This window comes from Ictalurus furcatus, chromosome 11 (assembly GCF_023375685.1).
Source record: "Ictalurus furcatus strain D&B chromosome 11, Billie_1.0, whole genome shotgun sequence".
NCBI lineage: Eukaryota > Metazoa > Chordata > Actinopteri > Siluriformes > Ictaluridae > Ictalurus > Ictalurus furcatus.
The window spans coordinates 20,570,912-20,590,948 of record NC_071265.1 but is presented as its reverse complement, the minus strand read 5'-3'; the positions used below and the strand labels follow the sequence as shown (position 1 = coordinate 20,590,948).

The 20,037-nt window shown below is 39.4% G+C and overlaps 1 protein-coding gene across 4 annotated transcripts; it reads right to left on the bottom strand.

Annotated features, from left to right (window-relative positions):
* Window positions 1-1,212: 1,212 nt before the first annotated feature.
* On the bottom strand, window positions 1,213-18,997 carry pbrm1l (polybromo 1, like). Of its 4 annotated transcripts, none has more exons than XM_053636278.1 (30): window positions 18,809-18,997; window positions 18,014-18,159; window positions 16,104-16,201; window positions 15,802-15,949; window positions 14,938-15,090; window positions 14,676-14,792; window positions 14,503-14,571; window positions 14,300-14,398; window positions 14,092-14,177; window positions 13,636-13,727; window positions 13,227-13,443; window positions 12,778-12,919; window positions 10,628-10,713; window positions 10,250-10,529; window positions 9,927-10,032; window positions 9,094-9,757; window positions 8,327-8,538; window positions 6,679-6,864; window positions 6,087-6,244; window positions 5,661-5,915; window positions 5,410-5,555; window positions 5,162-5,319; window positions 4,788-4,971; window positions 4,439-4,646; window positions 4,060-4,261; window positions 3,730-3,918; window positions 3,129-3,293; window positions 2,381-2,448; window positions 2,081-2,294; window positions 1,213-1,995 (listed from the first exon to the last, which is right to left on the bottom strand). In XM_053636278.1, the coding sequence occupies exons 2-30, from the start codon at window positions 18,146-18,148 to the stop codon at window positions 1,832-1,834; spliced, it is 5,001 nt and encodes a 1,666-aa protein (XP_053492253.1). In that variant the 5' UTR covers window positions 18,149-18,159; window positions 18,809-18,997; the 3' UTR covers window positions 1,213-1,831. The 4 variants fall into 4 exon arrangements, with proteins under 4 accessions (XP_053492253.1, XP_053492250.1, XP_053492251.1 ...); XM_053636275.1 differs by having other exon boundaries at window positions 3,814-3,918; window positions 18,809-18,994; XM_053636276.1 differs by lacking the exon at window positions 18,809-18,997 and adding an exon at window positions 18,334-18,785 and having other exon boundaries at window positions 3,814-3,918.
* Between the last annotated feature and the right edge of the window lie 1,040 nt (window positions 18,998-20,037).

The window sequence follows — 20,037 nt, the reverse complement described above, 5'->3', positions numbered from 1 at the left end:
TCAATAAAATGTCTGAAATGTGTACTATTTTCTCAGTTTGAGCCTATGGGGGAAAGGTACACTTTTGCTTTTTTCTGATTCTGCTGTATTATAGAGAGCTGCAGACCGACTGAATAAATGATGCAGCTATAATTGTGTGGGTGTGTGTGTTTGTATGGATTTCAGAGTTGTGGTTTGTACGTGTGTACTGAAAAGTTTGTGTTAAAAGTTTGAAAGAAAGAAATTATATTGTACTGGAAATCACAAATTTCACCCCATGTATATGAGTCAAAGAAGGTTACTGAGCTTTGAAGAGTTTTGCATTATGTAAAGAAACCAGCATTTAAAGGGTTAAAATTCTGAAAATGAATGAATGTTTGGTCATTATGATCAGAACTGATGCTGGTAAAAAATAAATAAATTAAGTCAGCAAAAGTGGAAAAAAAAATAATATATAATATTTCTATGACAGTTTTTTGACATGGACATTTTTGTCCTTTATGGACCTGAGTGGTAGTTTTTTTGTTGTTGTTTTTTAAATCTGACACTGCAAAAAAAAAAAATGAACAACAACATTCATTTTGATGCAATCATTGACATATCAAAGACTGTAATAATCAAAGAAAAAAAATCTGCTTAGCATTTAGTATATGGAAAATAATTACTATTTTTCATTTTTTTCCCCATTAAAAACAACAACAACAACAACAACAACAACAACAACAACAACAAAAACGTGTGGCATTATGTAAACAAACCAGAATTTAAAGGGTTACAATTCTGAAAATGAATGTTGGGTAATTATGATAAGAACTGATGCTGGTTAAAAATAATAATAAAAAAATTAAATAAATAAAAAAAGTCAGTGAAAGTGGAAAGAAATATTCTTTTTTTTTAAAAAATTTTTGGACATGAACATTTTTGTCCTCTATGGACCCGTGTAACTTTTTTTTAATTGAAGCACAAGAGTTAAATCCTTAAACCTCAAACCCTTCGACACCAGGGAGCACTTAAACTGTTTAAACATCTTTAAAATCAAATTCACGAACCTCCTCTGAACATGATCAAACTATTCAAATAATAGGCTTATTATTTGAATGTGTATAATAATATTTTGGTGATTTAGTAAATGTCTTTTTTCCCCTGACATTAGATTAGCCCTTCAACAAAATTCACAGCACATTATTCATATTTAGCACTTCAAATTGAGTAAAATCAAATCCACAATGTATCTTTTGAATGTCAACATTTATGGGATAATATTCAAAACACAAATACAAAGTAACACATATATAATTTTACCAAACAAAATGCAAAAATATTAAATTGTCAATAAAATGAAGATAAATCAAGCTTATTTTGACACATTAAAAAATATTGGTAACATACAACTGTGTGTTACAGTTTGTCCACCTGATGTAATTTTGTACCATAAATAAGACTTAAAAGTGGTTAAAGCAGGACACATTTCTCCATTAAATCAGTGTTGGAGGTGATTCCTCTATACATCCATTCAACTGGGAAAATTGTAACATAAAATCACATGTGGTTAATTAAGCTCTTCTGCATAACCATATTTCATCTAAACAGTTCTAAAACTTCCAATGGTCATCAGGTACATGATCATCCATCATATCAGTAGTTATAAATTAGCTAATGCATTTGTGATAATTCCAGTGCATCAATAAGAAACCATGTAAATGACTAAAATCTTATTTATACAAAAAGCTGACATTATTATTGCTGTGGAACATACTGAACAAATCAGCTGCTTTACACTGATATTAGATTTGGCTGAAATATCATCTTGCATAAATAGGGGTCCTGAGCATCAGGGTTTAAACTGTAAAGGTTAAAGGTTGTAAGCTTGTCGGATGCTGAGTGTGTCTCTCATCATTAAGTCTCTAAGTCGCCACAATGCATCAACCATTGTGGTGTGAGCCCCTTTGCTCTTCAGCCAATGAGAAGGAAGACGACTCTCCTGCTCTCTACTCAGGCGAGTGTCTTTCCTTCCAGCTATAAAAAAAAATTTTTTAAAAAGGAAATATGTTAGAAAACAGAATAACCATTTTGGAAACAAAGCTTTTTCCACCAATCTCACCCTTAAGGCTCTGGTCCCATTTGCTGACAGTGGGGCAATCTGCACTGAGTCCTTCTATGTATTTCAGATAGGCTTCTGAATGCAAGAGGCGCTGCGGCCTGGGAGGAGGCGCTATGAACATGGGTGCGCCTTGTGGTTGGTTGGCATTCTGACCCAGCTGACCTTGGCCTGGGTATGGAGGTGGAGCCACCTGCCCGGGTCCATATACACCCATCTAAAGAGGAAACGCCATTAGGACTAGAGCTCACAACAAAGCTTGGATCAGAAGTAGAGCTGAATATAAATAAACATGATTTTCACCTGAAGCCCATAAGGATTTCCTGGACCAGGACTTCCAGCCATACCATTAATACCAGGTCCCATTCCACCTGTAGAGAAGGAAACATTATCCTAAATAATGGAAACATGTAGCTGAGTAGTAGGGGGGGCTCATCATGTAAACAACTTTTAATAGCTTTCAAGGATTTTAACTATACCGTAAATGTGCTGAATAAAGAAGTGCGCGATGTATATTTTATAATAGCTGTGGTGCGTTAGTTGTCATTATTCTTTGGAAGTATAGCATCTGAATAAGTACTGTTTAATAAACTCTTAACCTAGTTTTAATACTCAGTGATTAATCATAGTGATTCAAATTCAAATGACACATACAAGAGCAAAGGTTTCATAACAAATGCAATCAAGTTGAAATAAAAAAATATCGTGTAACAGTCGCCATATGGAAAACCAGCAGCCATCTGTGCAAGAGTACCTAGCCTTCCCATTTTCTCACAGTAAAAAGATCATTGCCATTAGTAGTTAGATTTTTCAGTAGTGTCTCAATTTAAAACTCTGAACTTAGTGGTAAACGCAAGTTAAATTAAAGTGACATATTCAACACACAACAAATAGTAGAAAAAGCAGGTCTTAACTCCACATTGAACTACCATTACATGTCATCACTACCACACCACCCACAAATTGAAATTAACTGCAGATGTGACTATTGTGCAGGTAATATTTGTCTCTGGCTGGCTGGTGAAGTTGCACACTCGTGGATGCTTCTTACCAGGATGGGGCATACCAGGGTACCCAGCCATGCCTGATGTAAAGTAGTGCTGAGGTGGCAACGCGGTCACCCCCATGGGGTGAGGAGGTGTGCCACCCATACCCATCATGCCATCAGGAGGACCCTGCATAGGCATGAAGGGTGGGCCATAATTTCCCATCATGCCTTGGGTGAAAAGGGAGAAACAACACAAAAGAATCCATGCATCTGTGACATGCAAATGTGTGTGGTCATGCACTACAAAATAAAAGACACTTTCTGGAATTTCTAGAGGAGCAAGTTAGACAGAGTAAAAGTGTCAATGAAGTTACGAATTAAGACAGCAGTACTACTTCCATATGTGGAGGTTAATAAAAATAGTAATCATGCAAATAAAACAAAACAAGCATTATCTATTACACACACAACCCTGAAGCTACAGTTGGGAATATGAATAAAATCATAATGGGGCCCTGAGGTGGGTAAGACTACAATGATTGGTGACTGATGAGAATGTGTTGGGGTATGGATGGGGTCAAGAAGTGATGGAAGTTTTGGAGGGTGCCCGGATGCTGCATCTTGATTGTCTCGGGGAGTCGGTATAAGGGGGATTTGGCGTTACCTGGCATAGGTGGCATGGCTTGGTTTAGCATCCCAATAGAGCTTGGGGGAGGCACTACCCCCATCAGAGACCCGACTGGGGTACCTGCTCTCGGAGAAGCTGCCGCCTGCTGCTGCTGTTGTTGTTGTTGCAGCTGTTGCTGGAGGGCCCTCTCTCGTTCCTGCTGTTCTACCAGTTTAGCTGCCCGCTCTGAAAAGACAGCATTATATACACATTATTAAGACTTGAACTGATTAGGCAAGTAATCTTTGGTCCCCATCAGGGAGTCGCCACATAAGTCAGTAAAGACAAAATGGGTTAAAATGTGACATAATTTTCATGTGAATTTACCTTCATACTCTGATTTCTTAGTAGATTCCAGGTTCCTCCACTCCGTACCCACAAGACGACTTAGCTCTCCAAAGGAGAAATCTGGGTGTCGAGCCTTGATGACAGCTCGCATCTCACTGCTAAACAGAATGTAGCCACTCATGTTGATCTTGCGCTTGGCTCCTTCTTTCTTGGATAGACCTTTTATCGTCTTTGGTGTAGACTGTGTAGAATAAACCACAGACAATGTGCAATAATCATAATCCTGTTTGAATGGTTCATCAACATCATCAATCTTCGGCTGGAACACATGCTATATTTAGGTGTGGACAAAGTTAATGCCATGACAGTTGTGTTTATGTGAAGGTTTCATGTGTATACATCTTTATGAGGGTGAGACCTGTAGTGGTATGTTAGGAAGGTCCATATCACTAGTCAGTGAAACCTGATGCTGGGGCATGGAGGGTGTTGCTGGTGCTTCGTCATCCTCATCCTCCATCTCATCTAGATCTTCATCCAGGTCCTCAATATCTGCAAATTTGGCCTCTAGCTCTTCAATCTTTTTATCCAGCAGGGGAGATGGTTCCTTGGAAGGCACAAGCGGCTTTCTATAAACGGAAGAAAGGTTAGCCTCCACTCTGCCTATATCCACTTAAATATTTAAATACTGGACCAAAGCCAAGAAAAGAAATGTGCATTAGCTTTTTCACTGTACAGACTGCTAAATATAAACTGTAATATTAAAGTACCTGAAGTAGTAGATCTCATCGTCCACCACTTTCGCTGAAAGGGAAAATCGTTTAAGGCCCTTAAATTTTTTCATCTGCTTCTCTGCCTCAATGTACCGGCTCTCACACAGGTGTACGTTCTCCTCTGCAAACTCAGTGGGCCTACAGGAAATAAAGTCCTTAAAGGAGGAGACAACACACTTTCCTATGAAGAGAAGAAAGAATAACAAAGAAACAATTGTAAAATCCTAGAGAACAAAACCTAACAAAATTAAACACTTTCTAAATATTTAAATAGCTTTATCAGTGTTATTCACATAAGTACAGAACTAAAGCTACATTATATTACAGATAACTGGTCATAGCAGGTCACACAGCAGAAGGAAGGCTTGTACCTATAATGCACATCATGGGGGAGGTCTCCTCCACGTTGCTCAGGAACACTTCACGCTGGTAGAACATCTTGGTGGGCTCATGTTCTGTCTCCTCAGGGTGGATGAATATCGGCCCAAAGAAGAAAGCAACTCCATCCTGCTCCCACATCTTCTCAATCCTGCTCATAACCACGAAAACAAAACTTATTTTATAGCAGGCACATTCATGACATCGGAATGTAAGAGGAAAAATGTTATAATTCGCTTGCCTGCCAATTCGTGGCCGTATCAATCCATGAGATCGAATGTAGACACAATCACCCACTTTCAGCCACATGTTATTGTAGCATAGCTGTTCGTAGTACTGACATCCAGGTTCACTATTGGCCACCTCTACAGGAACAGCCTCTCTCTCCTGTAAGTAGCAAGTATGAAAATTATGTGACGACACACTTGAAAAATCCAAATGTATTTTTTCCCCCAATCTGACATGAAGCTGTCAATTTATAAAGATGCATACTTTCTCAATAAAGCTACCATGATCATCAGCAGTGTCTGCCATCATCTTATCCTGGTCACAATTTGCAGCACTGACGAACATGGACACAACTCTGACTACAGGTAATGGCACATCACGAGGGATTAATTTCACAGAGCTTGGTGGGATGGTCCACATTTTGATCTTCTTGAAGGCCTTGGTCCGGGTCGTGTAACGAGACTCGCAAACAAAGACGTCCTCGGGCTTGAAGCCCTCAGGCTGAAGTTTAAAATAATCCTGGAAAAAAGTATAATCTTTTAGGGAATACCAGCAGAAATTTTAATATGTATCATGTATCTATATGAACCACAAACCTATTACTAGTGAAAATGTTTATATATATATATATTATACATATCATTTTTCTCAAGGTTAAGGAAAGGGAAGGGTAGGTTTTGCTCCATTTACCTTTACAAATATGACCATGCATTTCCCCAGTATCTTACTGACTGGAACTTTATTGTAGTAGTCACTCTTGAATACTTCCTTTTCCAGGAACTTGCGTGTAGCTAGGTGGAAGGTTTCACCTGGTCGGTAAAACCAACAGCCATACAGCCACTGCTCACCTGCATCAAACAACCAGAAAGAAGCTGGATTTAACACATTTTGATGTATATTAATACGATTAAATTACTATTTAGCATTAGGATTCATTTTGTTTATTTAAGTTGGACAGTGTTTTTATCCAGACTTTCACTTCACATTTAATTAGCTTGTTTTGACCTCAATAGTACCAAATGTTTGCTTACAAGTTTGCCTGTAACCATTGTGAGCTGCAGCTAATAAGCATAAACAAAGCTATGCCATTAGTCTGCACGGAATTTAAGAGGGTTTTGGATAGCAAGGAATAATTTGAGGTCATCCATGATGCATTCTGGAAGTTCAGTTATTGTCCGTTATAGCAAGTGCTTTCGGAAATAAAGAATTAATAAGACCTAACTTTGTTAAATATGATTTTGCCTGAAAAAAAAAAGACGACGAAAAGAAAAAGCTTGCTCACCAGCCTCATCCTTCCACAGTTTCTCAATGCTTACAATGTGGGGCTGCAGGTTGGCTTCAGATGGTTGCACATACACAAAATCTCCTACACTGTAGATGCTGTTCTCAAAGCTGCAGTCTTGACTATAGGTTTTCTGAAGACCTGAAGACCACTGTCCCTCTGTACCACCCTCTGTCTTTTCCTCCTCTGGAACAACAATCACTCATTAGATAGATGGATAGATACTTTATTGATCCCCAAGGGGAAATTCAAGGTCCCAGTAGCTCAAGACATCACACACAATACAACATACAATAAAGTATAAGCAGGATGCTAAAAGAATAATTAATAAAAAAACAGTAAAATATACCAAATCAAGGATCCACAGACTGGGAAATAGAGGTAGGGGTTGCACATGTGGGCTAATATAGTCCATAAACAGTGTAAACAGTAAAACAGTCACACAGTGAACCAGTACACAACATTGTTGTAAGAGGTCATGGAAGTGTATGAGAATATATGAAAAGGTGAAGAGGCAGATAGACTATGCAGAGAAGTCTCTCTCACCTCTTCCTTTAAGTGAAACATTGAAGAGTTGTATAGTCCTAGGGACAAAAGACTTCCTCAGCCTGTCAGTTGTACATGGCAGTGAGCGTAGCCTCCAACTGCCATGTACAACTGACAGGCTGAAGAATTCTTTTGTCACTAGGGCTATACAACTCTTCAATGCTTCACTTAAAGGAAGAGGTGAGATAGACTTCTCTGCATAGTCTATCTGCCTCTTCACCTTTATAATATATCTATGCAGTATATACATATATAATACATATATAACACATACATATATATACCTATATACATATATGCAGTATAATATACCTATTCCACCTATACCTTTATAATACACAAGCTTCCTGGAGATAAGGTGTCAATGTGCCCTTAAAATATTCATTGATATTACCAATAATAATAACCCTGTTGTAGACAGATACACTAAATGGCCAAAAGTATGTGGACACCTGACCATCACACCCACATGTTGGGCATCCCCAAACTGTTGCCAAATGTTGAAAGCACATAATTTCATTTCACTGAAACTAAAGGATCAACGCCCCTGTGCGCAAAGTGAGCTCCACGAAGACATGGTTTGCCAAGGCTGGCATAGAAGATCTCAAGTGGCCTGCACAAAGCCCTGACCTCAACCCCACTGAATTCCCCCCAGATGAACTGTAATGTTGACAGTGCACCAGAGCTCCTCGCCAGACATCAGTGCCTGACATCACTAATGCTTTTGTGGCTGAATGTTCAAATACCCACAGCCACGCTCCAAAATCTAGAGGAAAGCCTTTCCAGAATAGTGGAGGTTATTATTATAACAGCAAAGAGAGATTAAATCTGAAATGGCATGTTCAAAAAGCACATATGGGTGTGAGCACGTGTCCACATACTTTTGGCCATATAGTGTATTTTGAAACTAAGACGACATTAAAGAATTGCATAGGTTCTACCGTCTTTAAAATATATTTATTTGCAACAATTAAATAAACTACACAAACTGTTTATTTAAATTAATTAAATAGTTTGCACTACAAGTGGACTACAACTTCATGATTACTATTATAATGTATTAGCCTACACCGTGAGGAAACGTGATCAAAGACCAACATGCCTTTCTTGTCTTCCTCAACTTTGAGTCGATCTTCCTCCATTTCCAGAGGCAGTTTTTCTCTCTTCTCCTGCTCCACATCTACATGCAGATGTCTGGATGTATAGCTCAGTGCTGGGGAGAGTAGGATCTCGCCATTCTTGCATAGCTCATCTCGGATCTTCACAAAGAACTGCTGCAGCTCAACTGAGTCCTCAAATATCTCAGAATCTGTTCTGTATACATAGTAGTTAATTTCGTCAGTGCACTTTACTAATCTAAAAAAGTTCAGAGAAAGCGCTTGTGGCCTTACTCTCTTACCAATTCTTCGATGTTAATATTGTGCTTGAGAACTGGATTATACCTTTGGTCTTTGATTTATCTTTTTGTTAAAAAAGTTTAACAGTCCCCAAGAAACATTTTCAAAAATATTTGTAGAAAGTCATTAGCATTACATAGATCCAATTTATTATCCAATTTATTCTCCAATTTCCCCACCCAATTTATCTTGGGAATGAGATAAGTAATCATGTTTAAAAAGTGTTTACAAATTAATGATCTTCATCAATATGAAACAAAACAGTGATTGTTAGTCACAGTCATATTCATGCTACCTTTTATTTGCACAACAACCTACAATCATGATGATCTATAAGCATGTAGAGGGGTCTAGTGCCTAAGTGAGACAATGATCCAAACATTGTAAACATTTTCATTGTTAAAAATTAAACTCAAAGATGAAACCAGATGAGAAGTGAACAGTAAAGGATGGCTAAAGGGTTGCTACTAACCTGTTGAGGCGTCTGGCTTTCTCCAGCACCTCAAAGAAATGCTCCTGAAACACATCCAGCCTCCGATAGCGTCCACGCTCTACGTTGTTGCGGATCATCTCCAAGTTAAGAGGTGGTTCCTCCAAGTTGGCAGGATCCACAGCGGGCACCTCTGCGAGCGAGTCGCTGTAGCAGCGGCCCTCGTCGTCTTGATGGCCCATCACCGACACAAATAGATTCCGAATAAGCTCACAAACCAGCGAAGCTACAGCCACCTGAGCTCCCACTCTTTCCTCTCCATCCTCTTCCTCCTTCTCCAAGTTGCGGCGTGTGTCAAGGAAGGCTCTGTGGAGCAGCAGTGCATCGCGGTAGATGAGCGACTCAGGCTCGTTGTATGTACAGGCGTTGTTGAACATAAGGATGAAATCCTCAGCCATGGAATCTATGTCCTGGTAGCGGCCCTGCACCATGTAGCTGCGCAGACGCTCCATGTCAATAGGCCGCTTGATGGCGGCGTAGTAATCAGGCAGCTCAGAGCGCGATGGCAGCCGCAGAAACACTGTGCTCAGACGGCGTCCACGACTGTCTGTAAAACTGCGAACAGCTTCGTAGAGCTCGCTCAGTTTCTGCTGCAGGGATGTCTGAGTACGAGACTTCTTGGGAGATGCAGCACCCCCACTCCTTCCTGGATTTGCACAGATGATGAAAATAATAATAATAATGTTAGTGATAAAAAGAAGAAAAAGAAACAAAGTTCCTTCATCAACTGAGATTTTTAACTGTATAATCAAAACATGCCCGAAACGTGTTTTTTTTTTTTTTTGGGGGGGGGGGGGGGGGTTTACATAACGCACGTAGTTTGAGTTTGGGTGAGCCAACATCATCATCCCCAGGTAAAGGTCTAAGTTCCTTCTGCTTTTCCTTTGCAATCTTTTCCAGAATGTCTGCATCATTGAAAACCTGCACACAACAGTAAAAAGTAAACAAATACCCATTACCTTGTATTGAACTGTAATGTTACATGAACAGAGCAAATAGATCATACTTTACAATACAGTGGTAATAAAAAATGTTAATATTATATGTTTTATACGAAAACATACACAGTGTAACAAATGTCCACATCTTCCATGCAGGTTCAGATTTCAAACGAATCAGTTTCTCAATTTTGACCTACCTGAGAGCCTTCCTCGTTGTAGTGGCGAGCGTTGCGGAACATGAGCTTCATATCATTCATGAGGGCCTCCTCGCTGACATAGCGTTCAGCGCGGATATTGCTCTCAATGGTGCGCAGGTCCATGGGCTCCAAGATAACCTGGTAGTAATCAGGGTAGTCCTTCTTTGATGGCTTCACCATGAAGAGGTCACAGAGGCGCCGACCTGTACCTGCCTCTCGTGCCTCTGTCACTGCTGCAAACAATGCCTTCATCCTGTTTTTCTTGGTGTTCTTCTTATGGCTATGATGTTGGAAAATTTATTATTGGACAGAAGAAAAGCAACATTAACATTATTCAAATGACAAAAATGCATGTTGTTGGCTCAAAATGGAACTGACCTTTTTCTCTTACTGCTTCCTGTGTCAGGGATCATGGTAGAAAGCAAACTTTCTCCCTCATCATCTCGAAGTTCTCTCATTTTTAGCTGGAAAGGACATTAGCTCATTTTTACAGCAACAAACTATAATTCAAGTTCAATAACATGCACACTGCACTAAACCGTACTGAATCACAAACATGGTTTATATTAGGGGTGGCAAACTCATTTTAGGTAATGGGTCACATTGCATTTCATCTAATATTAAGTGGGCTATCCAAAATAAAGCAGTCGGTTTAGCAGCCCGGTTACACATCAACTCTTAAACGTGTTCATTTATCAACATTTTTATACATAGACGGATAGATAGACAGATAGATAAATAGATAGATATATAAAACCTGGAACTGAATTGAACTTAATTAGGATTATATCACTTTTTTGCTTGCAAATGAAGTAGTGTTCTCCACTAATATTGGCACCCTTGGTAAATACAAGCAAAGAAGGCTGTGAAAAATGGTTTTGATTTTTTGGTAAAAGAATTCACAAAAATACTCTGCTCTCATTGATATCAAAACATTTGCAAACAAAACCGAGCTTTATCTTCATTAAATATAGGTGTGCAACAATTATTGGCACCCTCTTAGTCCATACTTTGTGCTACCTCCCTTTGCCAAGATAACAGCTCGGAGTCTTCTCCTACAATGCCTGATGAGGTTGGAAAATACATGACAAGGGATCCGAGAGCATTCCTCCATACAGAATGTTTCCAGATCCTTCAAATTTCGAGGTCCACGCTGGTGGACTCTCCTCTTCAGTTCACCCCACAGGTTTTCTATGGGTTTCAAGTAAGGGAACTGGGATGGCCATGGCAGGACCTTGATTCTGTGGTCAGTAAACCATTTTTGTGTTGATTTTGATGTATGTTTTGGATCATTCTCCTGCTGGAAGATCCAACCACGGCCCATTTTAAGCTTTCTGGCAGAGGCAGTCAGGTTTTCATTTAATATCTGTTGATATTTGAGTCCATGATGCCGTGTATCCCAACAAAATGTCCAAGTCCTCTGGCAGAAAAACCCCCTCAAAACATTAAAGAGCCACCACCATATTTAACAGTGGGCATGAGGTACTTTTCCATATCACTACCTCTGTGTGCACCAAAACCACCTCTGGTGTTTATTGCCAAAAAGCTCTATGTTGCTTTCATCGGACCATTTGAAGTTCCAGTAGTGTCTGGCAAACTAAAGACGCTCGAGTTTGTTTTTGGATGAGAGTAGAGGCTTTTTTCTTGAAACCCTTCCAAACAACTTGTGGTGATGTAGGTGACTTCGGATTGTAGTTTTTGAGACTTTCTGACCCCAAGACGCAACTAACTTCTGCAATTCTCCAGCTGTGATACTTGGAGATTTTTTGGCAACTCAAACCATCCTCTTTACATTGCATTGATTCATAACATTTCCAGTTGACTGGAACTTCTTAATTATTTCCCTGATGGTGGAAATGGGCATTTTCTATGCTTGTGCTATATTCTTATAGCCACTTATCATTTTGTGAAGCTCAACAACCTTTTGCCGTACATCACAACTATATTTCTTGGTCTTACCCATTGTTATGAGCGACTAAGGGAATTTGTCCTATGCGTTACCTTATATTTATACCCCTGTGAAACAGTAAGTCATGGTTGAACAATTTCCTGTTCCTAGTCACCCAGGTGTACTAAAAAAAAGGAAGATATCAGTGGGAATAGACTTCAAATATATTTCCTATATGAATTCACAGGTGTGCAAAAATTATTAGAACCCCTATATTTAACAAATTTTTTTTTTTGATAAACCTGTGTTATGTTTGCAATTGTTTGATATCCATGAGAGCAGAGTATTTTTGTGATTTTTTTTTTTTAAACAAAAGATCAAAATTTTTCACAGCCTTCCCCCCCCCCCTCATATTTACCAAGGGTGCCAATATTAGTGGAGGGTACTGTACATATCATTAGCACATTACATATTATACACAGTTTCTAAATTCATTAGGTGGGCTGGATTAGAACCTTCATTGGGGTGATTCCAGAGTACAAGCTGTATGTTTGACACCTGTGGTCTATATATAATAACAACAGATTATGCTTATATAACAACTTTTCTCCATCCAGCTGAAAAGAAGAAATATATTTACCTGCATTATTTGCTGTAATTTTTGAGCACGCTTGTAAATGGCAGAATTGGGGACATTGTAGCGTCTAGCATTGTCAAACATAGTAATAAGGTCCGATTCCACCTGCTCGACTCCTTCATACTCCCCGTTCCGCATTTTTTCTCTGTGAAAAACAGTTTAAACAGATGCCATGTTAAAACGCTATATAAAACATAGCTTATAAAAGGATATTTCAGCCAAAAAACCAGAATACCAGCTAGAGAGCAAAATACTGATGATTTCCATGATTAGACTTGCTACATCAATGCTACATGATGATGTTTGGCAGCACCAACACAAGTCAGTAACTGACATGAAATGCAGATACAGTGATCTATTTATGCTTTTGACTGTAAACTTATAAATGAGTATAAATAAAAAGTAGGTTAATATAAATTGAAGGTATATTGTTTGAAATCATGTGCTAGTACCTAATTTGCTGGAGAGAAATGGGGTATTTGATCTGATGGTAGTAATCAGGGTACTCTCTGCGTGAAGGTAGCTGGAGGAACGGCTCAGCGAGGAGCTGACCCTGAGTGTTACGGCCCCCTCTGACAGCTTGGTACAACTGGAAGATCGGATCACTGGTAGCTAGTCGAGTATGCCCACTTTCAGACTCCATCTCCCCAGCGTCATACCGCACAGAGCCTGTAGTAACAGACGCAAAGACAGTAAGAAATTCCACTAATAAGCTTAAAGCTTTGATTGAAGACATGAATCACAACTACATACAGATGGCCAGTAGGAAAGGGAAAAAAAAATATGAACGCATATATGAAAAATCCAACTCTTTAATAAGTCCTTGTATTATGCTGAGACTTGGGCAGGATGATGGAATACCTGAGAGAATGGAGTCTTCATCACTCTCTGAGCCAGGCTGCAGAGACACGGTAATAGCAGGCAGACGATCACCCTGAGCAGACCTCCGATTCCTGCCACAGAACATGCAGACGTCAAAGATAAACTACAAGCTCAGTACATTTACTCATCTTCAGTGACTGCTGGTTATCCTTGTTAGGGTCAAGTTGCATCAGGAAAACACTTAGAACACGACGGGAATGTACCTTGAATCACTGGGCACAATACACACACACACGGGCAATTTAGAGTCCCCAATCCACCTACTAGCATGTTTTTGTACATGAGGGGAGGAAATCTGAGAACCCAGAGGATGTCTACCTTGGAATGAGAAGAACATGCAAAACTCCACACAGTTTCACAGGGACAGTTACCCGAGCTCAGGATCAAACCACAAAGCTCAGTGAATCAAGATAAAAACCTGCATGATGAAGATACCTGATGCGGAGGCTGGATTTTGTTGGTTCTGCTTGTTCAAGTTCAGTCCTCCTCTGCAAAAATACCTTCTTGATTGTGTTTGCATCCTTCAAACAACAGAAGCGGAAGGGTTACCCCAAAGATTAAAGGTAAACCAAGACTGCATTGTCCTGTTTGAGGCAGGTCATTAAACCGGACATGTATACTACAGAATGTGGACAGAAATTACCTTATAAACTTGTGATCCAGGTTCATTGTAGGCTTTGGCATTTTTGGCCAAAAGATCAATGTCCTTGGACATGGCACTGATGGATTTGTAATGTCCCATCTGTCATGAAACAATAACATGCTATACCTGTTGTACTTTTTTTTTGTCAAGCTTAGTTTGAAATCCATTAACTGTAATGATTAGTGATAATGGGATACACACACCTGTATCCTCTGAGCTATGGTTCGCAAATCTATTGGCTCTTTGATTATGGCATAGTAGTCTGGGTATTGCTGCATATAGACAGAAGAAAAACATACACAATGGTTAACATTAAAGTTCCTACCCAACAAACAGATTGGAATCAAAGAAAAAAGTCAAATGTAAAATGTTTTACCAGTTTAGAGGGCAGCTTCTGGAAAAGTTCACTAACTAATCTCCCTGAAGAGTCAGTATAAGACACAAGAGCCTCCAACAGCTGCTCTAGGAGCCCCTTCATATAGTTAGGTGACATCTGAGCAGATGTGAGGAGAAGTGATATGATAATGTTGTAGTCTGTCCACCATACACACATCCACAGAGCTGTTAAGACTATGAAGCATCTCATGCACACTCCTTTTTCAGTCAGAACTGGACAATGAATTATGAGGAAACTTTACCTCCTCCTCTGTGGAGACTCCTGTGTTGTCAGCATCTTCACTTTCCTCTTCTTCCTCATCATCCTCGACATCTCCTCCCCGAAGAAGGCTATTCTTTGTGGCTAGAAACAGATCCCACAACTTACAGGCAGCCCTGTACTCCGGACTATCAGCCTGATATAAGATAAATAAACAAATAAAAACACACACATACACAATCAGGCCAGTTGTAAATTATCGGTAACATTAAGCAGTCCATCTAGGATTTTGCGTTTGCAGAAATTAACGCAAAATCAAGCAAACTCTGCAATATTCTGAGGAGCTTGCAATTTTTCTAAATTATCGCTGATTTGGGCCAAGACGTGACATGCGTGACGTCATCACAACACACAATCAGCCAAAGCCCTCTTCGATTCACTTGCGTGGACCATGAGTACAGCTCAAGGATCTCATTTACCAACAAACATCACTGCGAAAGACCGTGCAAAACAATTTTGTGCAATTGCACTTTTGCCAATTGAAGTCATTTTCTGCAAATAAGTACGGAAAAAAACCTCCACAAATTGCATCGCAAATTTTTTTGGGGGAAGAAAAAAAAAAGCTGTAAGAAAATCAAGCATATTTGTCTGCAACAATCACAAACAAATTGGACTGATACGGTCCGATTAATAGTATCCTGTTTCTTTTAGAAACTAAATAAATGTGGAATGAAAAGGAAAGATGTTTTAGTTGAAGAATCTACCGTTCCATTGATAGCCTAGATGAGCTAATAAAACTCATTTACCAAAAATAAAATCAAAATGAATTTCTAGTAGTGATTTATGAAAGAAAAAAATTCAAAAAGAAAAAAAAAAGTCACTGAAGCATAAAAATTGTGACTGTTACCGGATAGTAAGCTTTGGCATTGTTTATAAGCAGCTTAAAATCTTCAGAGAACTGCTCTGCATCTTGGTAGTCTTCTGTCCTGAGCTTCTGCTGGATCTTCATCATGTCAATGGGCTGGCTCACCACCTCGTAGTAATCCGGCTGATTCCTAAATGGCATACACAATAACTAAAAAGACTAGGCAGAGAGCAATTCAACAACTAAAATCATCTATTCACTTCTGCAAATAACATTCCTCATCCAAAATACAAAAAAAAAAAACCCCACAGTGTAGACAACGAGAGACGGCAGCTGACTCGTACCTTCTTTTCGGAACACGAACAAACAGCTCACAGATCTGCCTCCCTTGCTCATCTTTGTAGTCCCTGACAGTGTTGTACAATTCATTGCAAACAGCGATCTAAAAGAAAGTGAGCATGTGCTTAGTCACTGTGGTCATAAAATCAGTCTGTTGGACAGAATTCATACTAAAAAGACATTGAAAACCAGGGATGCAAACATTTAAGACAAGTTGTCTCCTTTAACCAGTGGAAAATCTATAATCTGTCAATCAACTCACATTTTCACATATATGAGTGGAAAATAAATCATATATCCAGTGCTTCAGGTCAGTATCAACCCCAAAACTAATACATGATCCCAGATTGGGACATCTTATTGAGGAAAGAAAACAAAACTCTTTACACACTGAGGAAAATAATATAACCATTTGTAACGTAAGGAAATACAGATTGGTTCAGGATGGGCAAGGGCGTGAGACAGGGCCGTATTTTCCCCATTTCTTTTCAACCTTTCAACCATTCTTTTCTATGCTGAGATGATCATAAGGAAATTAGACCTGGACTCATCTAATATTGGAGTGATGACTGGAGGAGGAACCATCAACAACTTGAGATATACAGACAATAAGACTTTGCTGGCTGAAAGGGAGGAGGACCTGATAAATCTAATTTTGAAAATTAAGGAAGAAAGTGGGGGGGAAATAAATAAATAAATAAAATGGGGCTGCACCTTTACATCAAGGAAACAAAGATCATGATGACAGCAGCTAGCAGAGAAGTGAAATTTAAAATGATTGACAAACAAATTGAATCAGTTCAGGATTTCATCTTCTGTGGATAATTTTATTTATTTATTTATTTATTTATTTAAATAAATCGACCGTGCTAACGAATCCACCCCCGAAATCTAACACAGGATTCCTCTGGGCCACACTGCAGTGGCTGGCGTGAATAAGATCTGGAAAAGCAGAGATATCACTCTTACTACAAAAGGCAGACTAGTTAGAGCCATCGTCTTTCCCTATACGATGTATGGGTGTGAGAGCTGGATGCCACGAAAGGCCAAACGACAAAGAATCAATGCATTCGAAATGTGGTGCTGGTGATGTTACGAATACCGTGGACAGCCAAGATAACGAACAGAGAAGTGCTGGATTGCATAAAACCGGGGACGTCACTACAAGCTAAAATCACTAAACTACGACTGACTTACTTTGGCCATGTCATGTGTGCAAAGTGCAACCTGAAGAAGGGGTCGACAATGAACACGCTGGCTCGACACCATCAAACCGGATACCGAAATGAACATCAAGCAATTGAAAGAAGCACTGCTCGACAGGATAGCACGGAGAATGTTCGCCTATAAAGTCGGTGAGAGTCGAACATGACTGAATGGATGAATTAAATTAAATTGAATGTGAGGAAATACAAGGTGTCTTAAAATTCTCCAAACATAAGGGACTATGTTTTACAGAACAACATCGGTTGATGTTCGTGGACGTCTGCAACACTTCCAGACTTTTTGAATTCGTTAATAAGTTTGCCAGCAATGTAGTGTGTGACGTGTTTGCCATGTTTCCTGCTAAAGTCCATCGCAACCCTGTGACAGCTTCCCGATCCAGCCATGAGAACGATTTCAATACGTTCTTTTGTCAAAGACTATCTGAAACTATATATACACACACTATAAATTAAGCACGAAAAAATGTGATGATGGTTTGCTAAAAAAGTGTTCATTTCCCCAACGTATGAAGACGTTGGTGTCACCCTGTATAGTGGCACCTCTGAAGTACTGCTCCTGCTTTAACTGAATAGTAGGTGTCACAGATTCATTCAGTGATAGTTGAGGTTGGCCAAAAAGTCAAAGCATGTTTTGTTTTTTTTAGATCATGCATCCAACCGGCTGTCACATACAACCTGTGCAAACTCACTTGATCGACAGCAGTGGCATTAGAAGTCCTCCTCCTCCTTTTCCAGCTACTGGCTGGAGTTGATGAAGTGGCATCGTCAAAGTCTCCACTCACACTGCTGGAGGGAGAAGCGATGCGTCGTCTCTTGGAGCCCATAGAAAAAGTACCTGGATAGATATATATTTATTTATTATTTATTTTCCACACATACAGAGCAACCCAGTTGGTACAGGAACAACTCACCTAGCATTTGCATATAAATATTCACTGCTGATTAATACAGAACAAATTATATTAAATGAATGATAGTAACACAGCTAGATGATGAAAATAATACTAACTGGTTTATTAGTTGTTGTTTTTTGTCGGCTGAGGATATAAACGTTGTAATGTTGACGGTTGAGGCTATTGATCAATCCCAATCTAATGAGAACACTGGCACTGACAACATTTTGATAACGCACTAATCTGCACACTAGTTAGCCGAGACACGAGCTATTCTTCCAGACAAACAAGGACATAAAAAACATCACTATCAATCTAAGCCTAACATCCACGCGTTCGTGTTTTATTTATATGAACTCTCTTGTCTGTTGTGTTCCAACTTTGGTGTAGGCGCTCTCACGCTAGAGTCCACCAATCCTCACACTTCTACTGCCGCTGCTGTTGCTGTTTCTCCTCAAACAAAAGAGCGCTCTGGCTACAGCATTACTAACCTCGCGAGCTCGGCTGCTAACCACTACAACCGGAAAATAACTTTAATTACCTTTGTGGTGAGCTCGCATTACCAAATAAACACCCAGTACTGTAACTCACCCGTATAAAATGGTTTTCTTTAAACAGTTGATAATGATGCACCAGAAAATAGGACAACAGCTACAAATGTTAGCTAGCAAGCTAACGTTTAGTTTAAGCCCCGCCTCTTTTCATGAGCGGAAGTTTAATCACTTAAAAGTCTTCCCGTTTGCTGGCTTCCGTCCATGGATTTTAATTTCTTTTTAAATATTAGGGTATATACGGGTATGTTCTGCAAATATAGACAGTTTGTTGCTTAAAATAATATAGACATACAGTTTTTACTGTCTCATTTTGCCTAAAACAGTACTTGAACTTAAAGCTTAAAGTGGCAATGATCAATTATTACCAGGTAGACCTATGTAAAGCAGGCTATAGTAATGAATAAAATAAATAAATAAATAAATAAATAAACATTCTACTGCTATTATTTCCAGCAAGTGTAACATGTGTAAATATTTGTATTAACATAAAAACATTCAACAACTGAGACATGGGGGGGGGCGGGCGGAGGGGGGGGGGGTTCAATCTCAAAAGTAACAGTCAGCATGTAGTGTGTTCACCAGCTGTTTTAAGTACTACAGTGCATCTCATCCTCATGGACTGCACCAGATTTGTCAGTTCTTGCTGTGAGATGTTACCCCACTCTCTTCCACAAAGGCAAGTTTGCAAGTTCTCCATCGCGTCTGGAGGTACACATGGTTACATATAATTTTCCAACTCAAGGACAATCAGCTGTCTTTCCTGTCTTCCTGTAGTACTGTCTTAGGCATCTTACTTTACAGACATTGCAGTTTATTGTTCTGGACACATCTGCAGTCCTCATGCCTCAGTTTATTGTTCTGGCCACATCTGCAGTCCTCATGCCTCAGTTTATTGTTCTGGCCACATCTGCAGTCCTCATGCCTCAGTTTATTGTTCTGGCCACATCTGCAGTCCAGCAGGTCAATGGTAGGTTCATGCAGGTGAGCAGGAACCCTAGGTATCTTTCTTCTGGTGTTTTTCAGAGTCAGTAGAAAGGTCTCTTTAGTGTCCTAAACTATTGTAACTGTGACCTTAATTGCCTACAGCCTGTAAACTGTTAGTGTCTTAAGGACTGTTCCACAGGTGCATGTGCAGTAATTGTTTATGGTTCATTGAACAATCATGAGAAACATCGTTTAAACCCTTTCTAGTAAAGAGCTGTAAAGCTTATTTGGATTTTACAAAATGATCTTTAAAATACAGTCTCTTTTTTTGCTGAGTAGCCT